The sequence below is a fragment of the Gadus macrocephalus genome, chromosome 16 (assembly GCF_031168955.1).
Source record: "Gadus macrocephalus chromosome 16, ASM3116895v1".
NCBI classification, from domain to species: Eukaryota; Metazoa; Chordata; class Actinopteri; order Gadiformes; family Gadidae; genus Gadus; species Gadus macrocephalus.
The window spans coordinates 12,704,037-12,726,434 of NC_082397.1; the positions used below are offsets into that span (position 1 = coordinate 12,704,037).

At 43.6% G+C, this 22,398-nt stretch overlaps 1 protein-coding gene across 8 annotated transcripts in view; it reads left to right on the top strand.

The window, feature by feature from the left end:
* The window catches only part of st3gal4 (ST3 beta-galactoside alpha-2,3-sialyltransferase 4), an 84,144-nt gene that overhangs the window by 13,212 nt on the left and 48,534 nt on the right, over positions 1-22,398 (top strand). For 6 of the 8 annotated variants that reach the window (XM_060075513.1, XM_060075512.1, XM_060075510.1 and 3 more), the window contains 7 exons: positions 3,440-3,521; positions 14,009-14,089; positions 15,764-15,861; positions 16,457-16,514; positions 16,666-16,761; positions 18,668-18,857; positions 20,097-20,234. In XM_060075513.1, coding sequence (XP_059931496.1) covers positions 3,440-3,521; positions 14,009-14,089; positions 15,764-15,861; positions 16,457-16,514; positions 16,666-16,761; positions 18,668-18,857; positions 20,097-20,234 — 743 coding nt within the window. Of the gene's footprint in view, positions 1-3,439; positions 3,522-14,008; positions 14,090-15,763; positions 15,862-16,456; positions 16,515-16,665; positions 16,762-18,667; positions 18,858-20,096; positions 20,235-20,546; positions 20,951-22,398 lie in introns of those variants that run through there. The other 2 variants (XM_060075515.1, XM_060075514.1) reach the window with 2 other exon arrangements.

The window sequence follows — 22,398 nt, forward strand, 5'->3', positions numbered from 1 at the left end:
TCAAAAAATTTAACTTTCGCCGTCGTTTTACGGAGATACCGTATGAAAGTTTTTATGTTTTTCTCAAAACATGTAAGTACCTGTCAGGCCAAACTCCTCACGATCTCTTTCCAAGCCTGGTTGGTTTTGTTTTTATCTCTGTATATGTCGATCCTCATGTTCCAAAGTACCGGTCTCCTAAAAACGGCCATTATCATACGCTCCCCCATCTTTTGTCCGTAAATAAATTCATGTCCGTACGTAAAACACTAGCGACTCCTTCCGTAAATTTACGGAAGCACGGATACGAAAAACATACGGATGTGGAAACGAGGCGTTGGCCGACGGTTCAATATGCCGAATAGGAAAAATTGTTTTATACCTCGCTCGCTCCCCCTCTCTCTCACTCTCACTCTCTCTCTGTCTCCAAAATAAAACCTAGGCCTACATATCACGTTCACGATGAATTTTGGAGGGCAAAAAGACAACGCTTCACTTCATCAACACGGTGTTGCAGCACCATGGACAGAGAGCGGAGGTCTAATAATTCTCAACACGGGCACGAACACACACACACACACACACACACACACACACACACACACACACACACACACACACACACAGTGAGAGTGAGAGAGAGAGGAAGCGAGCGAGGTATAAAACTATTTTTCCTATTCGGCATATTGAACCGTCGGCCTAATGCGGCTCCTTTTTGAAAAGTCGGACTAACGGACCTTCAGACCAATGGGTTTCGTTTTCGGAACATTGAACCGTCGGAATAGTGGCATGTAGATCTAATGGGAATATTTCGGAACATTGAGACGTCGGAACAATGAGGCGTCGGAATTACGGGCAGGCCCCACAGATGATGCCCAGCTTTTGGTTTATGTGCGATTTTTTCATCAAGACAAGAAAGAGATCTGTGAGGACCTGTTGGGTCTAACACCAATTGAGACACACAAAAGACGAGAAGATATTCATGAGGCTATTAAGGAGATGCTGTCAAAGAGGGGGATTGATCTAACAAAGGTTGTCTCAGTCACTACAGATGGGGTACCTGTTTTGCTTACTTGAAATGTTACTTTGTCTTACCTGTTTTTCATGGTTAAAAGTAAGCTATTTGGAAATTGAAAATAAATACATCTGAAATTATAAGGAAATATGCCGTGTTGATTGTATTTGACAAAAGTAGGCTATTAGGACGTGGTAGGTTAGAGGTTCGGACCTTTCGTGGAAGGAATTTTTGTCTTGTTAAATTTTAATTGAAGACCCCTGGTCTAGAGCATATAACCGCGTTGTCCGATTACAGTTTCATAATTTTCACCAATTTACCAGCTCTCGTTTTGAAGACCGAATCACCGCGCCATTCTTTTCAATGGGAATTGCGACGGGGACGGGGGACGGGGGGGGGGGGGGAATCCAGCAACTTAGTACGGGGGTTAGAGGTAATGGAACAAAAAAAGAAATACACTAGGGTTATGCCGATGGACGATCTCATCATCCGTCGTGATGGCTGACTGACATTAACCTAAATATTTTGCAGGGATTGCTTTGTTAATTAAATTGAGAATATAACTGATGCATATGCATGCTATTTTAAATACGGCAGCCTTTGCCAGAGACGTGAAGTGTTAGTCTTCCGCGATCTGATCGCATTTCTCGAGGCGGATTAAGCAGTGCCATGTCGCCAAACTAGGACTGGGCGGCTTGAGAAAATGTACAGCGAATCAGCAGCCTCCCTCCGTGAGATCCTGTCCTTAGCGGAGAAAGTTGCCATCCCCACCGATGGTTGGAAAGCGTTGATTACGGAGTCATGCGTGACCGTGACTTTTTTACTGACTGGGGCCCCGTCCACACAAAGAGGTGGTTTCAAATCTACCCGGTTTCGTTTTGGATTCGTGTGGACGCCTGAAACCGACTGAAACCGTAAACCATGACGTCATCGCCCCACCCCTCGACCCTCTAGCCAATGACTGTTAAGCCCGCGAAGTCTCAGAACTCACAACAACAAAGATTACTGTAGCAGAAGCAGCGCCCCTTATGGGCCTGGAATGTGTACTACAGCGTTTCTACAGATCTACCCGGTTTCGCTTGACTCCGTCTTTACGGAGATACTACGAAACCGGATAGATCGAAACCGTAACGCCTCGTTTCCACATACGTACATTCTCGTATGCGATCCAACCATCTCCGACCGAAAGTCCATTCATTCGTTCCCCCATCTTTTTGGCTGTCTGTAAATAAATTCATGTCCGTAGGTAAAACACTATCGACCCCTTCCGTAAATTTACGGAAGCACGGATACGAAAAGCATACGTATGTGGAAACGGTTTCGCCTGTTTCGGCTTCGTGTGGACGGGGCCTAAGTTGTGCAGAGTGCGATCCTGCAGACCCGCTCAATAATAGAGAGGCACTCTGTTTTAGTGTGTGTATATTCAATTAAATATTTTATATCTTAAACAAATTCCGTTGCGAAGAGGAGTCGCCCAGGATCAATATCCTAATTAAAAAGATTTAGATTGTAAATTGAAATGAGAATTGTAAACGTTCACAATCCTGCTCTGTGATGTTTAATTGATCATAATTTCTATTAACTTCTATTAACTATACTAACTGCATGGTAACCGTTTTTTCCTCTCTGCTAGTGCTTGCTTCTCAGATGCGGCGAATTTCAAAAGTGTCGGGCATGGTTTGTTGGCCGGCAGCTTTTCAGTGCGTCAACAGATCTCCAATACTTTCAAATGATGTTAAATCTTAATAAACAACATGAAATTCTTGGGATTTGTTCTGTAAATTAATATATGCATAATATTATTTTAAATCTTTTTTTTTTATTTTTTTTTTTATGAGAGGTACCGGATCTGTCTAAATAAGTACCGGAACACAGGGAGGCCAAAATTAAGAGTTGCCGGATCTTGTTCCGGCAGGATCCGGCTCAAATTAACCACTGGTCTAAAGCATATAACCGAGTTTTCTGATTACAGCTTAATGCATTTTTCACAATTTACCAGCTCTCGTTTTGAAGGATGAACAGACAATTTGACTGGAACTACTGAGCAGGTTGTTTTTTTGAGTTTAAGATATTAAGTGATTTCTTGCCGATTATCCATGGCTGCATTTGTGAATATCGGCATACATCGAATAATCGAATATTCGTTCATACCACCCAACAGATTATTCGACCATGAAAAATGTGAGTTATTCACATCCCTAGTTCCTTTTCACATGCTAATCTGACATTCATTGTCAGTTGTATTTCTCCTCACTCTTTGAGGAGGAAACCATCATAACAAATACTGTTATCAAACTTAAATGGCTTGGGAATACACTTTAACTCATTCAAGTGTTTCCTAACATGTACCCCTTTCAAACGTCTTCAATGAACTTCAAATTAATGTGGTTTCTCTTATATCTATTGTGTAACATGCTGGCCTTTGCATGTCTTCTTTCCATCTAGAATTGTGGTTCAGGCTACTACTGGTGTTCCTGTTCTTCCTTTCCTGTGTTACTTCCTACTTCATATACCCTGTTATATCAAGGTAAACAGCGCCGGGAACAAGTTCTCTATTTTAATTAATCCTTAATATTATATTATCACCTTACCTGGGGGTAAACTTTTTTTGAACGGTTCTGGGATAGTTATTATCCACAGACTATCTAAGAAAGAAAGCTGAATCCTGGATTAAAGTGTCTCCTAGACTGACTAAGGATCCAAATGGCCTGCCAGGCTGAGTATGAAGGAAAGTTGCACTGGGTGGATTAAGTCATGGATGGATAATATCTTCAAACATAGTTCTTCAACAATGCAGTGAAAACAGTCAAATTTCACAGGTTAAAATAGTGAATTTAGTGGGGGGAATTAACATTTTTGCACAAATTCACCTAAAAGCGCCAAATTTGGCACAGATGTAGCTCAGGTCATACTGAAATGATTCAGCTAGGGCGCCGGAGCCAGTGACCCTTGGGGCCAAGATGGCAGCCAAATCCAAAATGGCCGCTGCCTGAAAAGGGTTCCGGCCATAACTTTTGAACCACATGAGTAACAAATACAAACTTTATATATTTTTCAGCTTAATTGGTCATGGGAAACACATATGAATGTTAATATTTATGAACTAGTGCATCTGGATCCCTTATTCCTCCAATTCCAATATGGCCGCTGTCCAAAAAAAGCAGTTTTGGCTGCAGTTACAGCCCATTGTTCGCGCAAATTCATCTACATGCACCAAATTTGGCACAGATGTAGCTGAGGGCATACTGAAATGATTTAGCCAGGGCGCCCGAGCCAATGGTCCCTGAGACCAAGATGGCTGCCAAATCCAATACGGCCGCCGTCTGAAAGGGATTCGTCCATAGCTTTTGAACCAGATGAGATACAAATACAAACTTGATGTATATTTTACCTTTTTTGACCATAGGAAACCCATTGGAATACTAACATTTATGATTGGGTATATCAGGACCCCCCAAATTCCCTAAATTCAATATGGCCGCTGACCTAAAAAGGTTTTTTGGCTAGAAAATTTGAACCAAATGCGCTCCAAATGAGGATGTGGTGTCTATTTTATGTTTATTGACCACAGGAAGTCCATTGGCATATTTATATTATTGCTTGTCTAAGTCTGTAATCGTTTTCATTCAAGACTGTAGTTGAACAACTTTTTTTAACACAACTTTGAAGATTATTCTCAGTGTTGATTAATTTCCTTATAAAAGTGAAATGCTTTCAGTTTACCACAGGTGAATACATTCAAATTGTAATCATATTTGAAAGAATAAGACACAACTATTATTGCAAGGCAATATTTATTTTATGTCAAATTGTTAAAAGAATAATATAGTCAATTTGTCTAAAACTCTTAAAGGTTTGCTTAGCATAACAAAAAAACAGCGATAACATAAAAAACAACAGTGATCTCAATCACCGTATCACTCATCGTCTCTACCATCATTGTTTGTACAAGCACCCTCACATGCACGTATAGAAGTGCAACAAACTCCGACTTTACAGCACTTACATAGGGTGACCAGATTTGAGTTTGTAAAAAAGAGGACACTTCGTCGCAGGGGGGGGGGGCAGTGTAGATTTTTTGAGCTGTCACCGGATCTGGGAAAATCGTAGCTGTTGTGATGCTTTATAGTGTGAAAAGCAAGGGTACCCTCTGCAGCCGTAACAGAAGTGTCGGTTTTACTCACAAAAAAGTCGGTCACTTTACTCGATGAGCTCTCTCCTCTTGCTGCAGTTTTGTGTTTTGTAGAGTGCACGTGAGCTTCCAAATCGCTGCCACCTTTATTTGCCACTGACACGAAAGTGCCTGCTCTGCATGTCATGCACTCAGCTTCCGAAGCATCACGGCGGAGGCGAAAACATGGGTATTTTTTCCTTTAGTTCGTCCGTGAACTTACATTTACGTTTAGGCATGGCTGCAGATGTAATGTGCTGTTGTAAACAGAGTGGAAGCGGCAAGGTGCTCAATGTTGCCAGATTGGAAATGGCAAAGTAACCTACCAAAGGCTCAAAATGGTCGTATTTGGAGGATAATTATCGTGGCTCTGGCAACCCTGAGATCGGTCGCCCAATGACAGACTCTCTCTACAGTCAGCTCGCGCAAGAAGGTGGAACGTAAACCATTTCCAGAACTTGGAAGGCCGTAATAACCATAGACATATACAATGGTAATAACTAGTAGGTTATGTGAAAGACCCAGAAACACAAATATGCGACGAGGCAAAAAAATTAATAATAATAATAATAACAATAATATATTATTTATTTTTTTGCGACGAGGCAAAATACCGGACGTTTTTGGAATCCCTGCCGGACGCATTTTTTAGGTCTCGAAAAGAGGACATGTCCGGGAAAAAGAGGACGTCTGGTCACCCTAACTTACAGTGCCCTCTACATGCTTTCTTGCAGCCACAGTGGAGGAGAATGGTGCAGGCTTTACAGGCGTCTCCAAGATTAGTCAAGTAAGGTTCCCAAGTCTTGCTCGTAGAGTCCCGATACCATCCCCATGCATTGAACTCTGGGATATCTTGCTGGACAGCAGTTGCCTGATTCCAGTAGAAACTGGCCTGCAGCAGTGCTCTTTTAATGTGCTGAATCAGTGCAGCTTGGGTGGGAGGCAGGTTCTCGAGGGACTTGGTACCATTCGAGAAAAGGTGATGTCTAGCTTGATCTACGCAGCTGGAACCACAGCTCTTGCTGTACATGATGACAGCCATACGCTCCAGTCTTTGGACATGGACGTCATTGTTGATCTGTTCAGGGTCCGGGGTGAGGGTAACCAAGGATTCTGTGAGATCTGGTCTTGCCTCCCAAGCTGCCCATGTGTTACAGTTCTGCAAAACATTTATTTCCTGTTGGAAATATAAACAGTTTACATTAGAGATGCGCTCTCTTTAGCGTAGCATACATTCATTAGCTATACTCCATGTACTGTCCTACTTCGGCGCTACTGGTGTCAGTCACGGATGCCCAGCCACCTGTAAGGCATAGAGCGCCCTCTGCTGGTGAATACGAGTTCGTCCAGCCAATAATATAACCCTTTCAAAATACCTTGTGATAAGACAGAACCTGTGTTAAGCTTGTTGACTTTGGCCTAAATATTGAAAGGGGGGGGGGGGGGGGGGGAATAATCCTATGTCTTTTAATACACAGTGCCACACTCTCCCCCACTAAGGGGGGAGATTAAATGTCACCTGACATTTCTGTGAGCCTTAAGGCATTATCAATGTTTTTAACAATGTCTCACATACCCAAGGCCTCCAAAAGGTACTGGTGCGTGTAACCTGAGTCTCTGTCACCTTACAGCTTTGCACTAGGGACGGCTGGCCTAATCGATCATAACTCAGTACCACAGGCCGCTGTCTAAGTAAGCCTCTGGGGTTGTTGTCTTGCCCTCTGTACCTCCCCATTGTTCAGGGCTGGAGACTCTGCCCCTGACTGACCATGCTCAGGCCTTTCAGGACTCGGGTCAGATCTCTGAGGTTGTAGTGGCAAATCCTCTTCGCTCTGTAGGGGCAAATCCTCTTCGCTCTTTAGTGGCACATCCTCTTCTTGGTGCTGAGGCTGGAAGGGCTCTGCCAGAGGATCCAGGTGCCTTCGACGCCTCCCTCTGCCGGGACTGAGATGCCAGTGGAGGTTGCCAGTGTAGTCGTCGTCGTCGGTGGTGTCATCTGGCTCCGGCTGCTGCGATGGTTGATGTCTTGGTTGTGTCCCATTCTTTGTAGGTCTCTGGGAGTTTTTCTTGGGCTGTAGAGTCGTTGCTGATGTCTGGTCAACAGGTAGGTAGTCGCAGGGCAGCAGCAGGTTTCTGTGGACGACTCTGTTCCTTCCTTTCCCATTTTCTGGGCTGATCTGGTAGACTGGGCTGACATCCGCTTTCCTCTCTTTGACCTTGTATACTTGGTCCTCCCAGTAGGACTGAATCTTGCCAGGCCCGCCTCTGGGGGTTAGGTTTTGGAGGAGAACTCTGTCGCCTGGCTCGAGGTCTCTTCCCTGCACTTTCCTGTCATAGTGGGTCTTTCCACAAACTGCTCCCTTGTCAGCTGTTTTGGCGGCAATCTGGTATGCATCTTGCATTTTCTTTTTCCACTGACTCACATATTCATCGTACGTCACATGGGCCTCATCTTGTTTAAGATTGAACAGCAGATCGATGGGCAGGCGAGGAGAGCGTCCAAAGATAAGGTGGTAAGGTGCGTAGCCTGTTGCCTTGCTCTTTGTGCAGTTGTACGCGTGGACCAATTTAGCAAGAGACTCCTTCCAATCTTCCTTCTCCTTGTCCTCCAGGGTGCGCAGCATTGACAACAGGGTACGGTTGAATCTCTCCACCTGTCCATTACCCTGTGGGTGGTAAGGTGTCGTGTGTGAGCCCTGGATGCCAGAGAGTTCTTTCAGCCTTGCCATCAGTCTGTTGTCAAACTCTTTTCCCATGTCGTGATGTAATCTGCTTGGGAAGCCGAACTTGGGTGCGTAGTCGTTGAAGATCTTGTCAGCAACAGTTTTAGCAGTTTTATTCTTTTTGGCGTAGGCTTGGGCAAACCTTGTGAAATGATCCATGACCACTAATATATACTCGTAGCCGTGTTTGCATTTCTCCAGGAGAAGGAAGTCAATGGAGACGAGCTGGAATGGATAGGTGGTCTGGATCGATGTCATAGGTGCACGCGTCTGCTTACTTGGCTTCTTCTTTTTGAGACATTCACACACTTTCGTAACGAAATGTTCCACATCCTTCATCATTTGAGGCCAGTAGAAACTTTCTCGAATGAGGTCAAGTGTCCTTTCGACCCCTAGGTGACCCCATGTCCTGGTGTAGCTCTTTGAGAACCAGCGGGTGAGGAGCCTTTGGGATCAGCAGCTGTTCTCGGCGCAGGACACCATCTTGGTCTACGCGGATCTTGAACCACTGTTTTAGCAGCATGGCTACAGCAGGGGGCTCTTCTTTCATTTCGATTCTACTTGGCCTCTTTTTCTGTGACTTGTACCAGAGGACTCTTTTTCTGTGACTTGACAGGATCTCCTCCTCTTCCTGAGCTTTGCGGATTTGGTCTGGAGTGAGAGGTTCGCTGGTTTCACTGTCTTTCACCAAGCTTAGGGCACTGACATGGACCACCTGACTTCCCCGGCAAGGGTCTCTCCTTTCGACTGTTAAGCTTTCCATAGCTGCACTCATTGCCTCTTGACCCGACTCTGCAATACAGCTGCGAATGTAGTATACAAAACAACTTGTGATGTGTCACAGTGTAACACGAACGGCTCCGTGAAGTCTGGATATCCCAGAACAGGAGGCTGTGTGAGTGCATCAATCAGCTCACTTAGTACTTCCTGGTGAGACCTTTCTTTTTCTCCACGGCTTTCTTGTGTTTTTGGCCTGGTGGGTCTGGGTCGTGACTTTCAGGGTTAGGGACAGTAGGGACAGTAAGCAGGTTGTACGATGGGTGGGCGATGCGGGAAAAGTTGGGGATAAACGGTCTGTAGTAGGAGATAAAACCCGAGCATTTGGCGTATATCCCCGTGGCAGGTGTTTTTTCCTTTAAGGCCCTCACCGGAGCCAACTCTGCGGGGTCCACGGTGTAACCCTGTCCTGTCACAACCTTGCCGAGAAACACCCTGGCCTTGAACATTTCGCATTTCTTTGGGGTCAGCTTTACACCATGTGCTTTATAGCGCTGGAGGACAAGGCGAATATACTCTCGGTGATCTTCGAAGCTGCTGCTGTGCACTAGGTTGTCGTCCAGGTAAGGGAGACATATTGTGTCTCTGAGGCCAGCCAAACAGTGATCCATGCTCCTTTGCATACCAAAGGGTATGCAAACATATTTGTAGAGCCCCCAGGGTGTGATGAATGCTGTCAAGGGGCGGCTTGCCTCATCCAGGTAGCCCGCGTGGTAGGCTTTACCCTGGTCCAAGACTGAGAACCATGAACTCCCGCCCAGGGCATCCAGCATGTCTTGAATCCCTGGTATTGGATGGCGGTCTGGGACTGACTTGCGGTTGAGTTCTCTGAAGTCGCAACAGAGGCGCAGACTGCCGTCTTTCTTGCGGACACAGACCACTGGCGACGAATAAGGGGATCGTGATGGTGTGATCCACCCTTTGTTCAACAGGTCCTGCAGGTACTCTTTAACTTCATTGTGAAGAGGCTTTGGGACAGACATGTACGTCTTTCGTACTGGCTGGGTGTCGTTGAGGTTATTATGCATCTTGAGAGTTGGTATGGAGCCTACATCATCACTGTCTAATGCAAATGCCTCACATTCCTCTCTCAACACTCTCCTTACCGCCTCCTGTTGCCCCTCTGGGAGTTGTTGGAGGTCCACAGGTGGGTCCCAGGCTGTTGGTCTCTTGACTTGCTCGTTGTAAGGCTGTGGTGTGTTGCTTGCCTTGCTGGACTTGAACTCTGTACTGTCTTTACTTTCAGGTGTTGACTTGCTTTCTTTGGTCTGAACGGTTGCTGCATACACTGTCTTGACTGACTCCAGGTGTCCTACAACTTTATGCGGTCCAGGTAGATGGTGTGGTCAGTGGTGTTGGTCACTGGTATGGGTATGTAGGGCACTTTGCGTTCTGGGATCCGCACGAGGACTTCGCTGTAGGCCACGCCTTTTGGTGGGGGGTTGAGTAAGTCGGGTGAAAAGAGCATGTCTTGGCCCCTTGCTTGTGAACTCACATGTGCCCGTATGTAGACCGTAGAGACTTGATTAGCGGGTAAAGGCACAATTTTCCCCCCTGTACTAGCCATACCAGTTTTTGGACCTGATCCACTTTTCTGCATCAGTCTGACCACATTATGAGCGCTCCTCACTGTTATGGCGAAAGCTTTACTCATTTTGTGGGCCAGATGCTTTCTTCCACCTTGATTCTTCCCTTCGTTCCGGTTGATAATGGCCTCGATTACATTGTAGCCTATGATTGGGTCACTGGCAATAGCTGGGCACTAATATTGGCACTTGTAAGTCACTTGACATTGTGGGGTCACTGTCTAGTCGGAATCTTACTTCAATCCAGCCAATGTAGGGAATGGGCGTGTTATTGGCAGCAAGCACAGTCAGCGTCTCATCCCCTAACAGCTCTGATATAGGTCTAATGACCGCATGGGGAAGGTGGTTTAGTCCCCAAGGCTCATTTACTATGCTGGACTGGGCCCCTGAGTCCCACAGTACTTTGACTGGGTGATTGTCCATTAAACAGTTCACCATGCATCGGTTTCCCACCAGGCTTACCAAGGGCGTAGGAACCGGGGGGGGGGGGGGGGGGGGGAGGGGACGTGTCCCCTCTAATTTTCGAGACAGGCGCATTTGTCTCACCCAAAAATTATACCTCAAAATATCTGATGCTTTTATTTTGAAAGCGCAACACAGCGTCTTGTCACCGGCCCCATGAGTGGTGTTGTATGCCCCCCACGGAGCCTTTAAAGCCTGATGTCCACCGGGGACGTAAGCGCAGCAGTACGGCTGCGCCGCGGTCACCGCTGCTGATCGCTGCCACTCTTTTCAATGAAACCCTTTCCACCGGGCGCGCTGCGGAACGTCTCAGTTGCGTCCCAGGAGCGGCACGCCGCGCCGCAGCGCTATCATTCCGTAGCACTTTTATTTTTGACGAGAGCCGTTCCTGAACCGAGTCAATTTCAACAGAGCAGATCGAGCCGGGCAGGAAGTGAAAAAGTAAAAGCCATGTAGCATCCGGTCAATTTTCAAAATAAAACGCAAAAAGCTCATGTAGCCTATCACAACTTCACATCAACGTCCACTTCACATTACGTCATGACCGGTGGCACCAGGTCAGTAGTCAATCAATCAGAGGGTCGGCAACATGGAGGACGAGAGACTGATTGTGGAAGTGGAGCAACATAAAATAATTTATGAAATAAATCATCATTTTTATAAGGACAATGTCAGAAAGGACAAAGCCTGGCATTTAATTGCAGTAGTTTTGGGAGTGGAAGGTGAGTACATTAGGTTTAGGATTATCGCGTGATCTCTTGATCTTGCGTGAATACGATTGACACAGGGCAGAGTTCGCAGCCGTTCCGCGTCGCGTACGTCCCCGGTGGAAATCAGGCGCCAGACTGTTTGAGATGCGGGTGTCTGCAACTAGCGGCAGGTTAGAGCCGTTAAGATGAAAAGACAGCAGCAGCGTAGTTTAAATTATTTCTTTCTCCAGGGGAAGAAAAAAACGAAAGGAAATGTGAGTTGGTCATAATTTTATCCAAGAGGATAATTATATTTTCAGACTAACGTTAGAGTTGTTGATGTTAAGCTGATGTTGTGATCAACATCTGACTCTTGCTAGGTAAAAGTTGTTATTATGAAAGTTACTAGTCAACGTTACTAGCCAGCGAAAATGTAGCAGACTTTACAGTAAAGAAAAGGACAAAAGCGATTTGATTAAAGATGACTGTAAAAAGAACATTATTTGTTCTGGATAATGTAGATGGAAAGCTCAGTGAGCCATTTAACCAGGATGACTTGTTGACTTTGCAAAAGTTGGAAGAGACACTTCTGAGTGGAGAGATTGATGCTACAGTCATTGAGAAATACCCAGAGTTAAACTGAGAGTCACTTTCAGTGCAGCTTTCTATGTTTCGCCTGAACTACTCATTTAGCTACAGTGCAGAGGCTGCAGGGATCATTCGTGGATTGCCTGTAGAGGTACTATTTGGGCAAGTGGAAAACCTGGTCAGGTTGCTTCTGGTAGTCCCTGTTTCATCCTGTGAGGCAGAGAGAAGTTTTAGTGTCCTCCGCAGGCTCAAAACCTGGCTCCGGTCCACAATGTCTCAAAACAGACTCAACCATGTTGCTGTCCATCATGTCCATCAGGATAGACTTGACTTACTGCACAAGAAGTCAATTTGCAAGCAATTCGTGGCTGCAAATGACAGGAGGAGAAAACATTTTGGCTCTTTTGCCTATGCCAGTGTTTTTCATCCTTTTGTGTGCCACGGCACGTTTGACACTGTTGGATAACACTACAGTGCTATCTAGCTTTTATTTATATCAAAACTACACAGTAATTGATATTTATCCGTTCATTACATCCATTCCAATGTCGTTTTCGTTTACCTTTACCTTCACACCCCAATTAGTTAGTGGAAATGTGGAAGAATATCACACACTCAAGAGTAAAAGCAAGTTGGTGTATATGTTAAAATTCCTGATGCTGTTTTCCCCTTCTCCTCTTGCCGGCACTTTCTGCAGCCTCTCGCTGTCTGCATTGGTCCAAGGGGGCGGTGACTTGTCTCCATCACAGCCTGAAACATTTGTTTCATTTCTGTCGAGAGTCCGGACCAATGCCTTTTTATGGCCGTTGGCCCCAGCATGTGCAAGACGCAGGAATATTCTTGTATCTGCTTCGGGATGATTACAAGGCTGAAGGGCAGACATGTCATACCCTGGTCTGTTGCAGAGTACAGCATCTTTCTTGGTGGAAAGCAGGAGTTTACCTGACATGTCATGCTTGGATATATACAAGTAGTTCTTCCTTGTTGTCCTCATTTTTCGGGAAGTCACTGTTCCAGTAACTGGATATGTATCAAACACAATATCCAATCATGCGACAGATTCATAGCTCATGTGTGACCTCACAAACCCAGCAATATTGGTGTTAACACAGTCATGGAATGTTTTTTGCAGTAGTTGGCTGGACCATTTGGACCATTACAGCACCATCGAGCACAACTACATCGAGCTGTAACTGCTGCTACATGTTTATTTTTTAACCTTCACACATTGAAGAATGTCTGACTTTGTACCACTGCGTAAACGCCCCTAGTTGGAAAGGCTGAGGGACATAAAGCAGGATATCTTTTTTCTATTTTGCAATTGTAGTCATATTAAGAAAAAAACACCTGGTAAAAAAGTACACCTGGTTACTTAAACAAGAAAGTAAGTTGGTAGGAAAGGAAGTAGTTGGTTAAACACTGTTGTTGGTCATCTTCCTCTTTCAACGTCTTTCATCTTGCTCACAAGCATGGAGTAGCACTAAACAGCTGCTCCACCACAGTCCATACAGTCAACTAGTATTCTCAATATTTGCTTAATATTGCCCAAATCTATGACAGATTGGATTTGGGGCTCCACATATACCCAATCACAAATATAAATATTGTTTTTTGTTTCCAATAGCCAGAAAAGTTGAAATATATATCAACTTTTCAGGTGACGGCCATATTGGATTTGGAGGTTTAAGGGGTCCAGATATACTGTATCATAAAATATAAACATTTCTATTTTTTTCCCATGATCAATTAAGCTAAAAAATACATCAAGTTTGTATTTGTAGCTTCATGTGGTTCAAAAGCAATATGGCCGCCAAGATAGCCATGTTGGATTCGGCCGCCATCTTGGCCCTGAGGGTCGCTGGCTCAGGCGCCATTGCTAAATCATTTCAGTATGACCTGAGCTACATCTGTGCCAAATTTGGTGCTTCTAGATGAATTTGCGTGAAATTACCTATTTATGTTCTTTATCCCCCCAACTAATTGTGAACTGCATCTTGAATGTACTTTTTTTATTTCAGCTACGAAACATCTCCAAACAGCAGCATGTTGCATTGTGACAGCTTGCACATGCAGCACAAGTGGGAGAGCCTCCATCTAAAGTGAGTCATGGCATGTGGGGGAGCCTAGGCCAGAGTTTATATTGAAGCCAAGGTGCCAGCTACTTTGGACATTTGAGCTCTCTCTCTCTCTCTCTCTCTTTCTCACTCACTCACTCACTCACTCACTCACTCACTCACTCACTCACTCACTCACTCACTCACTCACTCACTCACTCACTCACTCAAACTGCCGATTAGCTGGAGGATGTATTTATTAGCATTCCTACAGTGGTGTTTGTTTATAAAAAAATACCTTCTGCACCTGACCTTAGACCTGACTAGTAACACAGACAATAGTTTGAATCGTGTAGCTTTAACCTGAGAGTTTAACTTACATACTGCTGATATAAACCATGGCTGTTAAAAGACTTATTTAAGCAAGATCAATGAAATATATTCATACATATATATATATTTTTTTATTGATCTATGTATATATATATGTATGGGTTAATGCCCGACGAGGTGTCCATTATCAGGAATTAATGGACGACGCGGAGGCGTGAACCGTCCATTAATTCCTGATAATGGACACCTCGAAGGACATTATCCAGCTTATACCATGGTCACTTGCCAAAGAAATTAAATTAAGACAATTAATTTATATATTCATGCGTTCTACAATCCAAATATAACGTTTTTCACAAGCCATGACTTTGTTTCCCTGGTAACGCCTGAGGGTTTGACTAATTCCTGGAACAACCATTACCCTCCCGTAAGGTCCTTATGCAACGTATCGTTGTTCACTACTCCAGTAATTAGGACGGACCTTAGCTACGACTTGGCAACGGGAGGTATTCTAGTCCGCTCAGCTATGCGCCAAAGAGCTAACGTTATGCATTGTACATATTTATAATTAGAAATTCGTCCCAGCGTTTATACCACAGTTACTCCTGGGTCTATAGCATATAACTGCGTTGTCTGATTACAGTTTAATGCAATTTTCACAATTTACCAGCCCTCGTTTTGAAGGCTGAACAGACAATTTGACTGGAACTACTTAGCAGGTGTCCATATATCAGGAGTTAATGCACAACCTGCAGCCAATCAGAGTCGAGTATTCCCCCAGACCGTGATATAAATATATATATACTAGAGCTGTCAGTTAAACGCGTTATTAACGGCGTTAACGCAAACCAATTTTAACGGCGTTAATTTTTTTAACGCGCGATTAACGCAAATTATTATTTTTTAAAAAATAAAGTTTATATTTTTTTGGGCTCCAAACAAAGAAGCAGTAGCCTGACTGCTATGTTCAAGGCATATCTTTGTATGTTCATCGTTTGATTGCATTGTAGGCTTTTTTTTTGTACCGTCCTGTTTTGATCAGTATATGCCAATGTTGTTATCAATAAAAAAACATTTGCACAAGGCAAGCCGATGCACTTCTCCATGTTGATAAGAGCATTAAAATTAGAAAAATTAATGGGACAAAGAATTCAAGGGATATTTAGCATTGAAAAAAAAATTACGATTAATCGCGATTAATCGGGAGTTAACTATGGCATTAATGCGATTAATCGTGATTAAATATTTTAATCGCTTGACAGCCCTAATATATACATATACACACATGATTTATATAACACTGCTATGGCACAAAATGGGTGCAGTTCAACCATGTTCTTTACCATGCAATTATTGCTAATACCTAGCCTTACCTTTCCTTTGCAGCATTAGCAGGCTGTCACATCTCTTTCTAAAAGCGGGGGATTTCTTCTGGCAAGAACATCCATCAGATCAGGCTTTACCTTATGGCATTAAGGGCAGTGGTAAGTCAGCTCCTCTTCATCCTCATGTCTGTGTGCTTGATTTGCTGCGCATAACATGATCCTTCATGACAGTTTATTTTAATCTGTACCTGAATTTCAACTGCAGACATAAATGGAGGCTTAACATTTCATAAAGGACCATAATGGAAGGCAGGGGTCATTTCTATGACAGTCTTTTCTGAAGTGTTGGCAAGCCCGAAGTTGAAGAAGGACAAAGCTTTTCAAAAAGTGGAATGGTCTGAAGCTTCGCTAGGCTGGAGCTTTTTTATCTGTCAAAAATCAAAGCTAGCTGTCAATCACAGTGCTATACGTAATAGTCTATTCAGAGGAATGTGACTGGACAAAATACTTATTGGTAAACACCGGTGCAGGCATGTGTCAAAATCAATTTCATATAGCCGATTACCAAAATAAGCAGAAATATACTTTTGGGTGCAAATATATTCATAAAAAACAATCCTCAATTAAATATATTTGTTTTGTTTGTCAACATTGTGGAAGTGAAATAATTAAACTACAGGTAACCTAAATTAACCTCAAAGAGCCCACATTTTATTTTGTGAGATCTTTAATAATAAATCTTGTTTTACCCTAGAGCAACTGCTGCTGAAAATTCTTTCAATTATCAACCAAAATGAGCCAGAAGACATTGAGTAAGTCCGAGTTACTTTGATTATTTGGTTAATGTGAGAACTCATATGAATCTATTTTCTCATCGTAAACCTATTTTTTAAGAACAAAATAACAAGTGTGTGTGTGTGTGTGTGATATGCCTACCAGTTTGTTTTACCTGTGCTTCAACAGCCTGGAATGCAGAACCTGTGTCGTCGTCGGGAATGGGTTTTCCATTATAAACACTTCTCTGGGGGGTGTGATCGACAAGCATGACGTGATCATTCGGTAAGCAGAGGCAGTCTTGGGAACTGTTGTACCCATGCTGTACTGCTATGTTATCATTATATAGGGGTTGTTTATTATTATGTAAAGACTGCCTCCGTTTCTGAAGTACAGTAGTATCAGAATTGTATCGGAAGTAAAGGTTACGTCTAATTCCACCCACCGGTTTGGGGTTTTGTGACCAATTTTGCAACCATAATTGTATGCAAAAAACAGGATGCCGTACTACAACCGGTCTCGTTTTGCAGCATGCAAGCCAGCATGTTTTTTTGGCCTGTTCTTCCCCACAATCCTCTGCGCAGCAGAAGATATGTCACATGAACTCTGGATCTGATTACGAAGGATCTGTATCAGGTTTGGGTTTTCGCTGTGCAGATAAGAGAAGAAGGAAGATTCTACGCATGCGCTCAGACATGGCGGTGTTGTGTGATAGGGTATCACAGCACCACCTAGCCGCCTGACATGCATACCCATTCGAATTCCACACACTTTTGCGTCACTTTGTGCACGCAGATTTCCTCCCGAAAAAAGCTTGTCTAAACGCAGAATAAAAAGTGGCGACGCGACGCCACATTTGCGTCTTCTGTTCAGACCGTCATCATGTAAATGTAGCCTAAATGAAGAGGTATGTTGTTCACTCCAGGATGATTGTTATTCTTCTATATGGCAGTGGTAGCATTATTTACTATGTCCTAGTTGTATTAACATCTGTTGGAGTGTGTGGATGACGGCTGGTTTAAGCAGCCTCACATGGCCCGAGTCAGACTGATTGATATCTGGGGCTGGCTGAGGCTGCACACCTGTTTCACATTGAGTAATCAGCACGCATAGGTTCAACCAGCCATCTCCACACACACTCAAATCTTGGGAGAATTCCTGTGTAGCAACCAAGCCCAGAAAATGTCCCCTAGGTGGAGTGTATTATTGTCGTTGCTACACTGGCTGGGGATGCCCGGGTGAGGTTGTTTAAACCAGCCATCCACACGACCTATAAGCAATGGTCTTGTTGGGTGATGGGAGAAACTGTAGCTTTAGTCTTTTCTCTTTTTGATCAGAAAGGCTACTATGTTTTATTAATATATTTATATTTATACTATGTCTTTATGTTTGCGTGCCTGCAATGATAGATAGATAGGAACTTTATTAATCCCTCGGGAAGGTTTACTTAGGAAATCAAACTTTCAGAAGCATTAAACACCATGTTACAAATATAATAAAAGCAATAAACAAGTATACATGTGCAAAATTACAAAATGCTAAATTCTAAATGCTAAAAATATATATTTATATATATATCTATATATATATATGTGATGGATGACAAATGACAATGGTCCATTAAACTACAGTACTCTATTTCCAAATGATTTGCCGAATGCTGATATGCTTTTGTGTTTCATGCATTATGTCTTTATTTGGAATAATTATAAACATTTGTGGGGAAAAAACAATCAAAGCCGGCGAGGTAAAACAGCCATCAGCACAAAATTCTCTGGAAGAGCACCTTTGAACAACTCCACCCAAGAGTTCTCAATTCGATTTTGTAGCACTAGCTTACTGGCAGGTAGATAGATAGATAGGTACTTTATTAATTCCTCGGGAAGATCCCTACGGAAAATGCACTTCGAGCAACAGCAAACACCAGGTTACAAATAGTCTAAGGGTTGCCAGGTGTTACCTGCCATAACATACATCTCCTTGAGTGGGTGTGGTGATGGCTGGATTAACCAGTGTGCCCTCGATTGTCCAATGCCCCACAGGCGTGCAGCCACACCCAGCCCCAGAGTCCGATCAGCCGACTCGGGCCAAGTGATGCTGCTCAAACAAGCCACCAACAAGACATACTCCAGTCTCAGAATAAAACCAACAATGGGGACTAAGGAGTTGTGCTATGTGGTCCCCTGTGCAGGCTGAATGACGCTCCAGTAAGGGGCTATGAGGAGGACGTGGGCCACAAGACCACCATGAGGCTCTTCTACCCGGAGTCTGCGTCCAACAACCCGGGCCTGAATAACAACCCTGACACCCTGATGGTCATGGTGCCTTTCAAACAGCAAGACCTCCTCTGGCTCAAATCCATCGTCAACAATGAGAAAAGGGTCTGCCATCAGTTTCTGATACACGCACGTTTCAGTTACCCCGTTTGCGGTTATGACAAACTGCAAATTAGACTCAACAAAACTTGGATCTAATTTCCAGTGTTGCTAATGAAAAGTTGACCATTTGTCAATGTGGTAGACTCATGAGACCATCCTGATATTAACTTTGCATTTCACAACTAATATCAGGCCAATGAATGAATCAGTCTGGCCGGGCATCAATAGATTTTTCTAATATCCTTATTCCTTATGCAAACATCGCACCGACCGGTAAACAATGCAGTCGTTTGTCGCGCCTTTCTTTTTCTATTCGTGTCTAACCCATGCTCCAATCTTTCATTGATCGATGCTTTGGATGTTGTGGATGCAACGGAATATATGATACAGCGTTGCAGCAACATTTAAGATGATCGCGATGAGTAGGGGAAACATTCAAAAGAGATAACGTTTCGTTGACATCTGAAACATCTTCACCTGCTCCAGGCTCTGATGATCATAAAAAAGCAGGATGTGCACTGTGTTCAACTTGTTAAGCTAGCATCAAGGTTTATTGGTCTTGGCGCTTACTTTATTTTGCAAAAAAAGGCTCATGACTCCAGGCCAGACACATTTCCAGAGAGAAACTGAATGTGGAATTGGGAAATTGGGATGGGCTCATGAGAATAACTTCTGTGCAAACAATTATTGTGATGTCCTTTTCGGAAATGTATACATAGTGCGCCATAATGCAGGCACCCAAATATTTGTGGCCAGGCGTGCTTCTGTTATTTCTACAAAATGTCTCTCCACTCTTTGATTCTCCCACTCTCCCTTACATTTCCAACTATTTTTCTTATAAATGTAATCAAGCACACTGGTACACACTCTTCTTTCTAGAACTACCTGATCATCCGTAGCTGCATATGTAGAAGCGGTTTAATGTCTGTGGTGCCAGGGGCCTTTAAGAGTTAACACCTGTTTCCATAGTGTTGCCCTCCCCACGCTCTGCCCCCTCCAATTCCCTAGGGCCAGTGCTTATAGTCAGAGGGTCATTACCCCTAATTTGCACATCAGTTCCCAGTTGCTCCTAGTAACCAGGGACATGGTGGTTCAAACTCCATTCAGTTTCATGAATTTAACAAAGTGTTTATTTTAAATTGTTTGGCTTTCCTCCTTTCCACTGTTTCCCTATTGTTGTTGTTCCATTGTTTCTAAGTCTTCCTTCCTTGAGCAATGTGTGTGTGTGTGTGTGTGTCCTAGGTGAGGAAAGGCTTTTGGAAGCTTCCTCCCCTGATATGGCTGGGTGATATCAGTAAACTCAGAGTGCTGGACCCCTACTACTTCCACCAGACAGCAGACCGACTGCTGAAGATCCCCCTACCTTCCAAGCCTGGGAAGGTGAGGTGATTTTCCCATTTGCCCTACTATCCAGTTGCGTTCCTCCATTACCTACCCCTTGGGTCCATTTGGGAAATAGACAATTTCCCAGTCTCATTACATTTTTCTCACTGATATTCATCAGTAAAAAAGTATAAGTGAAAAATACACTGTTTACTTTATGGATTTTTTTTTAAGCATTGTTTATTGGAAGTCACATCTTTCTTTGATGTGACATCACCACGTAAATTGCATTGCACACTGACTTTCTGTTCATCGCCTGCAGTCCAGCAACACAGAGGTTAATGTTTTGCTACTGCATCCTGTGTTTAGACATGGACCAACCCTGTCTGCATGCCAAATGACCAAACAAGCTTCTGAAGCTTCTATCAAGATGGAGATTAGCCTCCATTGTACAATTTCCTGGCATTCAGTTTGCAACAGGACTCTGTGAATTCTGGATGAAACGGCACTATCCCGTTTGAAACAATCCGCTCTTGTTTTTTAAGGGCGACGGCTTCCCTGAGATTTCATTCAGAATATTTTAAACATTTGCTCCGGCATGACCATCCTTTTGTCAATAAGACTAAACAATTAGTCAATATTTATTTTGCGTCATGATGGAACTAAAAAGATATTTCTGTTCCAGGCAGACTATAGTATCTACTTTGAACAGGGATCAACCAGATCAAAAAGTATATAATTTCACCTACGCATGCTGTGTTAAGGCCGATTTAGGGTCGTTTTAGACGCAGAGACGTAAGCACGTAATTTACACAAGGGACTTGTTTTAGGCAAGTTTTGATTTACGGTTCCTTTAAGGTTCCTTAAGGATTGCGCGTGTTGCATGGGGATTCTCCGCCAGAACAGTAGGGGGAGCAACGAACGAATCTGTGGGCGTGGAAGTGGAAATCGCTGGCTTGTTTATATTTATGCACTTCCAGTATTTTCGACGAGAGTAGCAGTAGCTAAGTTTAGGTTAGCGGTCTTTTTCCACACTCTGAACGATGTTAAGGTTGCTGTAAAACCGGAAATGTGAGACTCCTGAAAGGATGTGGTTAGCTGGCCAATCACAGTCTTTGCGAGCTGCGTAGGGCCGTAGTGTTTTAGTCGCATAGTCAGGAATTTTGGGCGACGCACTTAAGCACGTAAGGGGGGATATTTTACCGCGCAAGGGGGGGTTATGTATCTTACGTGCTTACGCGTTACGTCTAAAACAGAGCATATATCGGCCTTTAGACTCCAAGCTGGTAGAAGCAGCTTGTCTAGATGAGAAAAACAGGCAAATGGCACGGAATGAACGCTCTCCGATATGAAATCAGAAGTCAACCGTTACCGCAGCCAACAGTACAATTTAATGCAAACAGAGACTTAAAGGGAGAAAGGCATCATAAACAATGCAGTTGATGGCTCAGCTAGTGAACATAATGCAGAAAAACAACACAGGAAAACAAGATAAGTGGTTTTAATCAGTTTGTGTCATAATGAGTCTAACTAATGCGACACAAACTGCACAATGCACTATGGTTTTGGTAACCCAGTTTCTTTTGCTGGTGTCAAGTGCAACAGGATAGATTATACCTTCATTAATAAATATGACTGTTCCACATTGTGCCAGATGCAGCAAAACAGAAATTATAAATAAGCTATTGTTCGCAGTACTCTCAAAGTCAGTGGCAGTCCATTCTATGGAAGTCAATTCTGCATTCATGATTTGTTAAAGTTGATGGTATAGGGCGGGTAAAACAGCACAGTTACATGGAAATCCAATAACCCACAGATAGGTAACAATGTGTGGTGCCCCCCTGGCGCCGGTGGGGGAATTGAGTGCCACAGTGCCGTGGCAGTCGGTGGAGTCATCAGGGTGTATGCAGAGTGTGTGCAGTGGGCGGCGTTCAAACACACATTTTCTGAAGCTGCCATGTTAAATATACATCTGTATGCTTTTCTATTGTCAACTGATGAGACAATTTTAAAGCTACAAGGAGCATTTGAAATTATTCAGCTCACTCTTGTTTCCTTAAAATAAGTTCTTTAAGAGAAGACAACTCAAAACATTTTTACCAGAACCCTGACTTGTTTCATTCCTTGCCACAGCTCCATACATTACATGGCAGGCCAGTTTAATTAGTTTGCTCATACAAAGACCTGGACTTTATGTTGGAGAAAGACCTGCCTGTTAAGT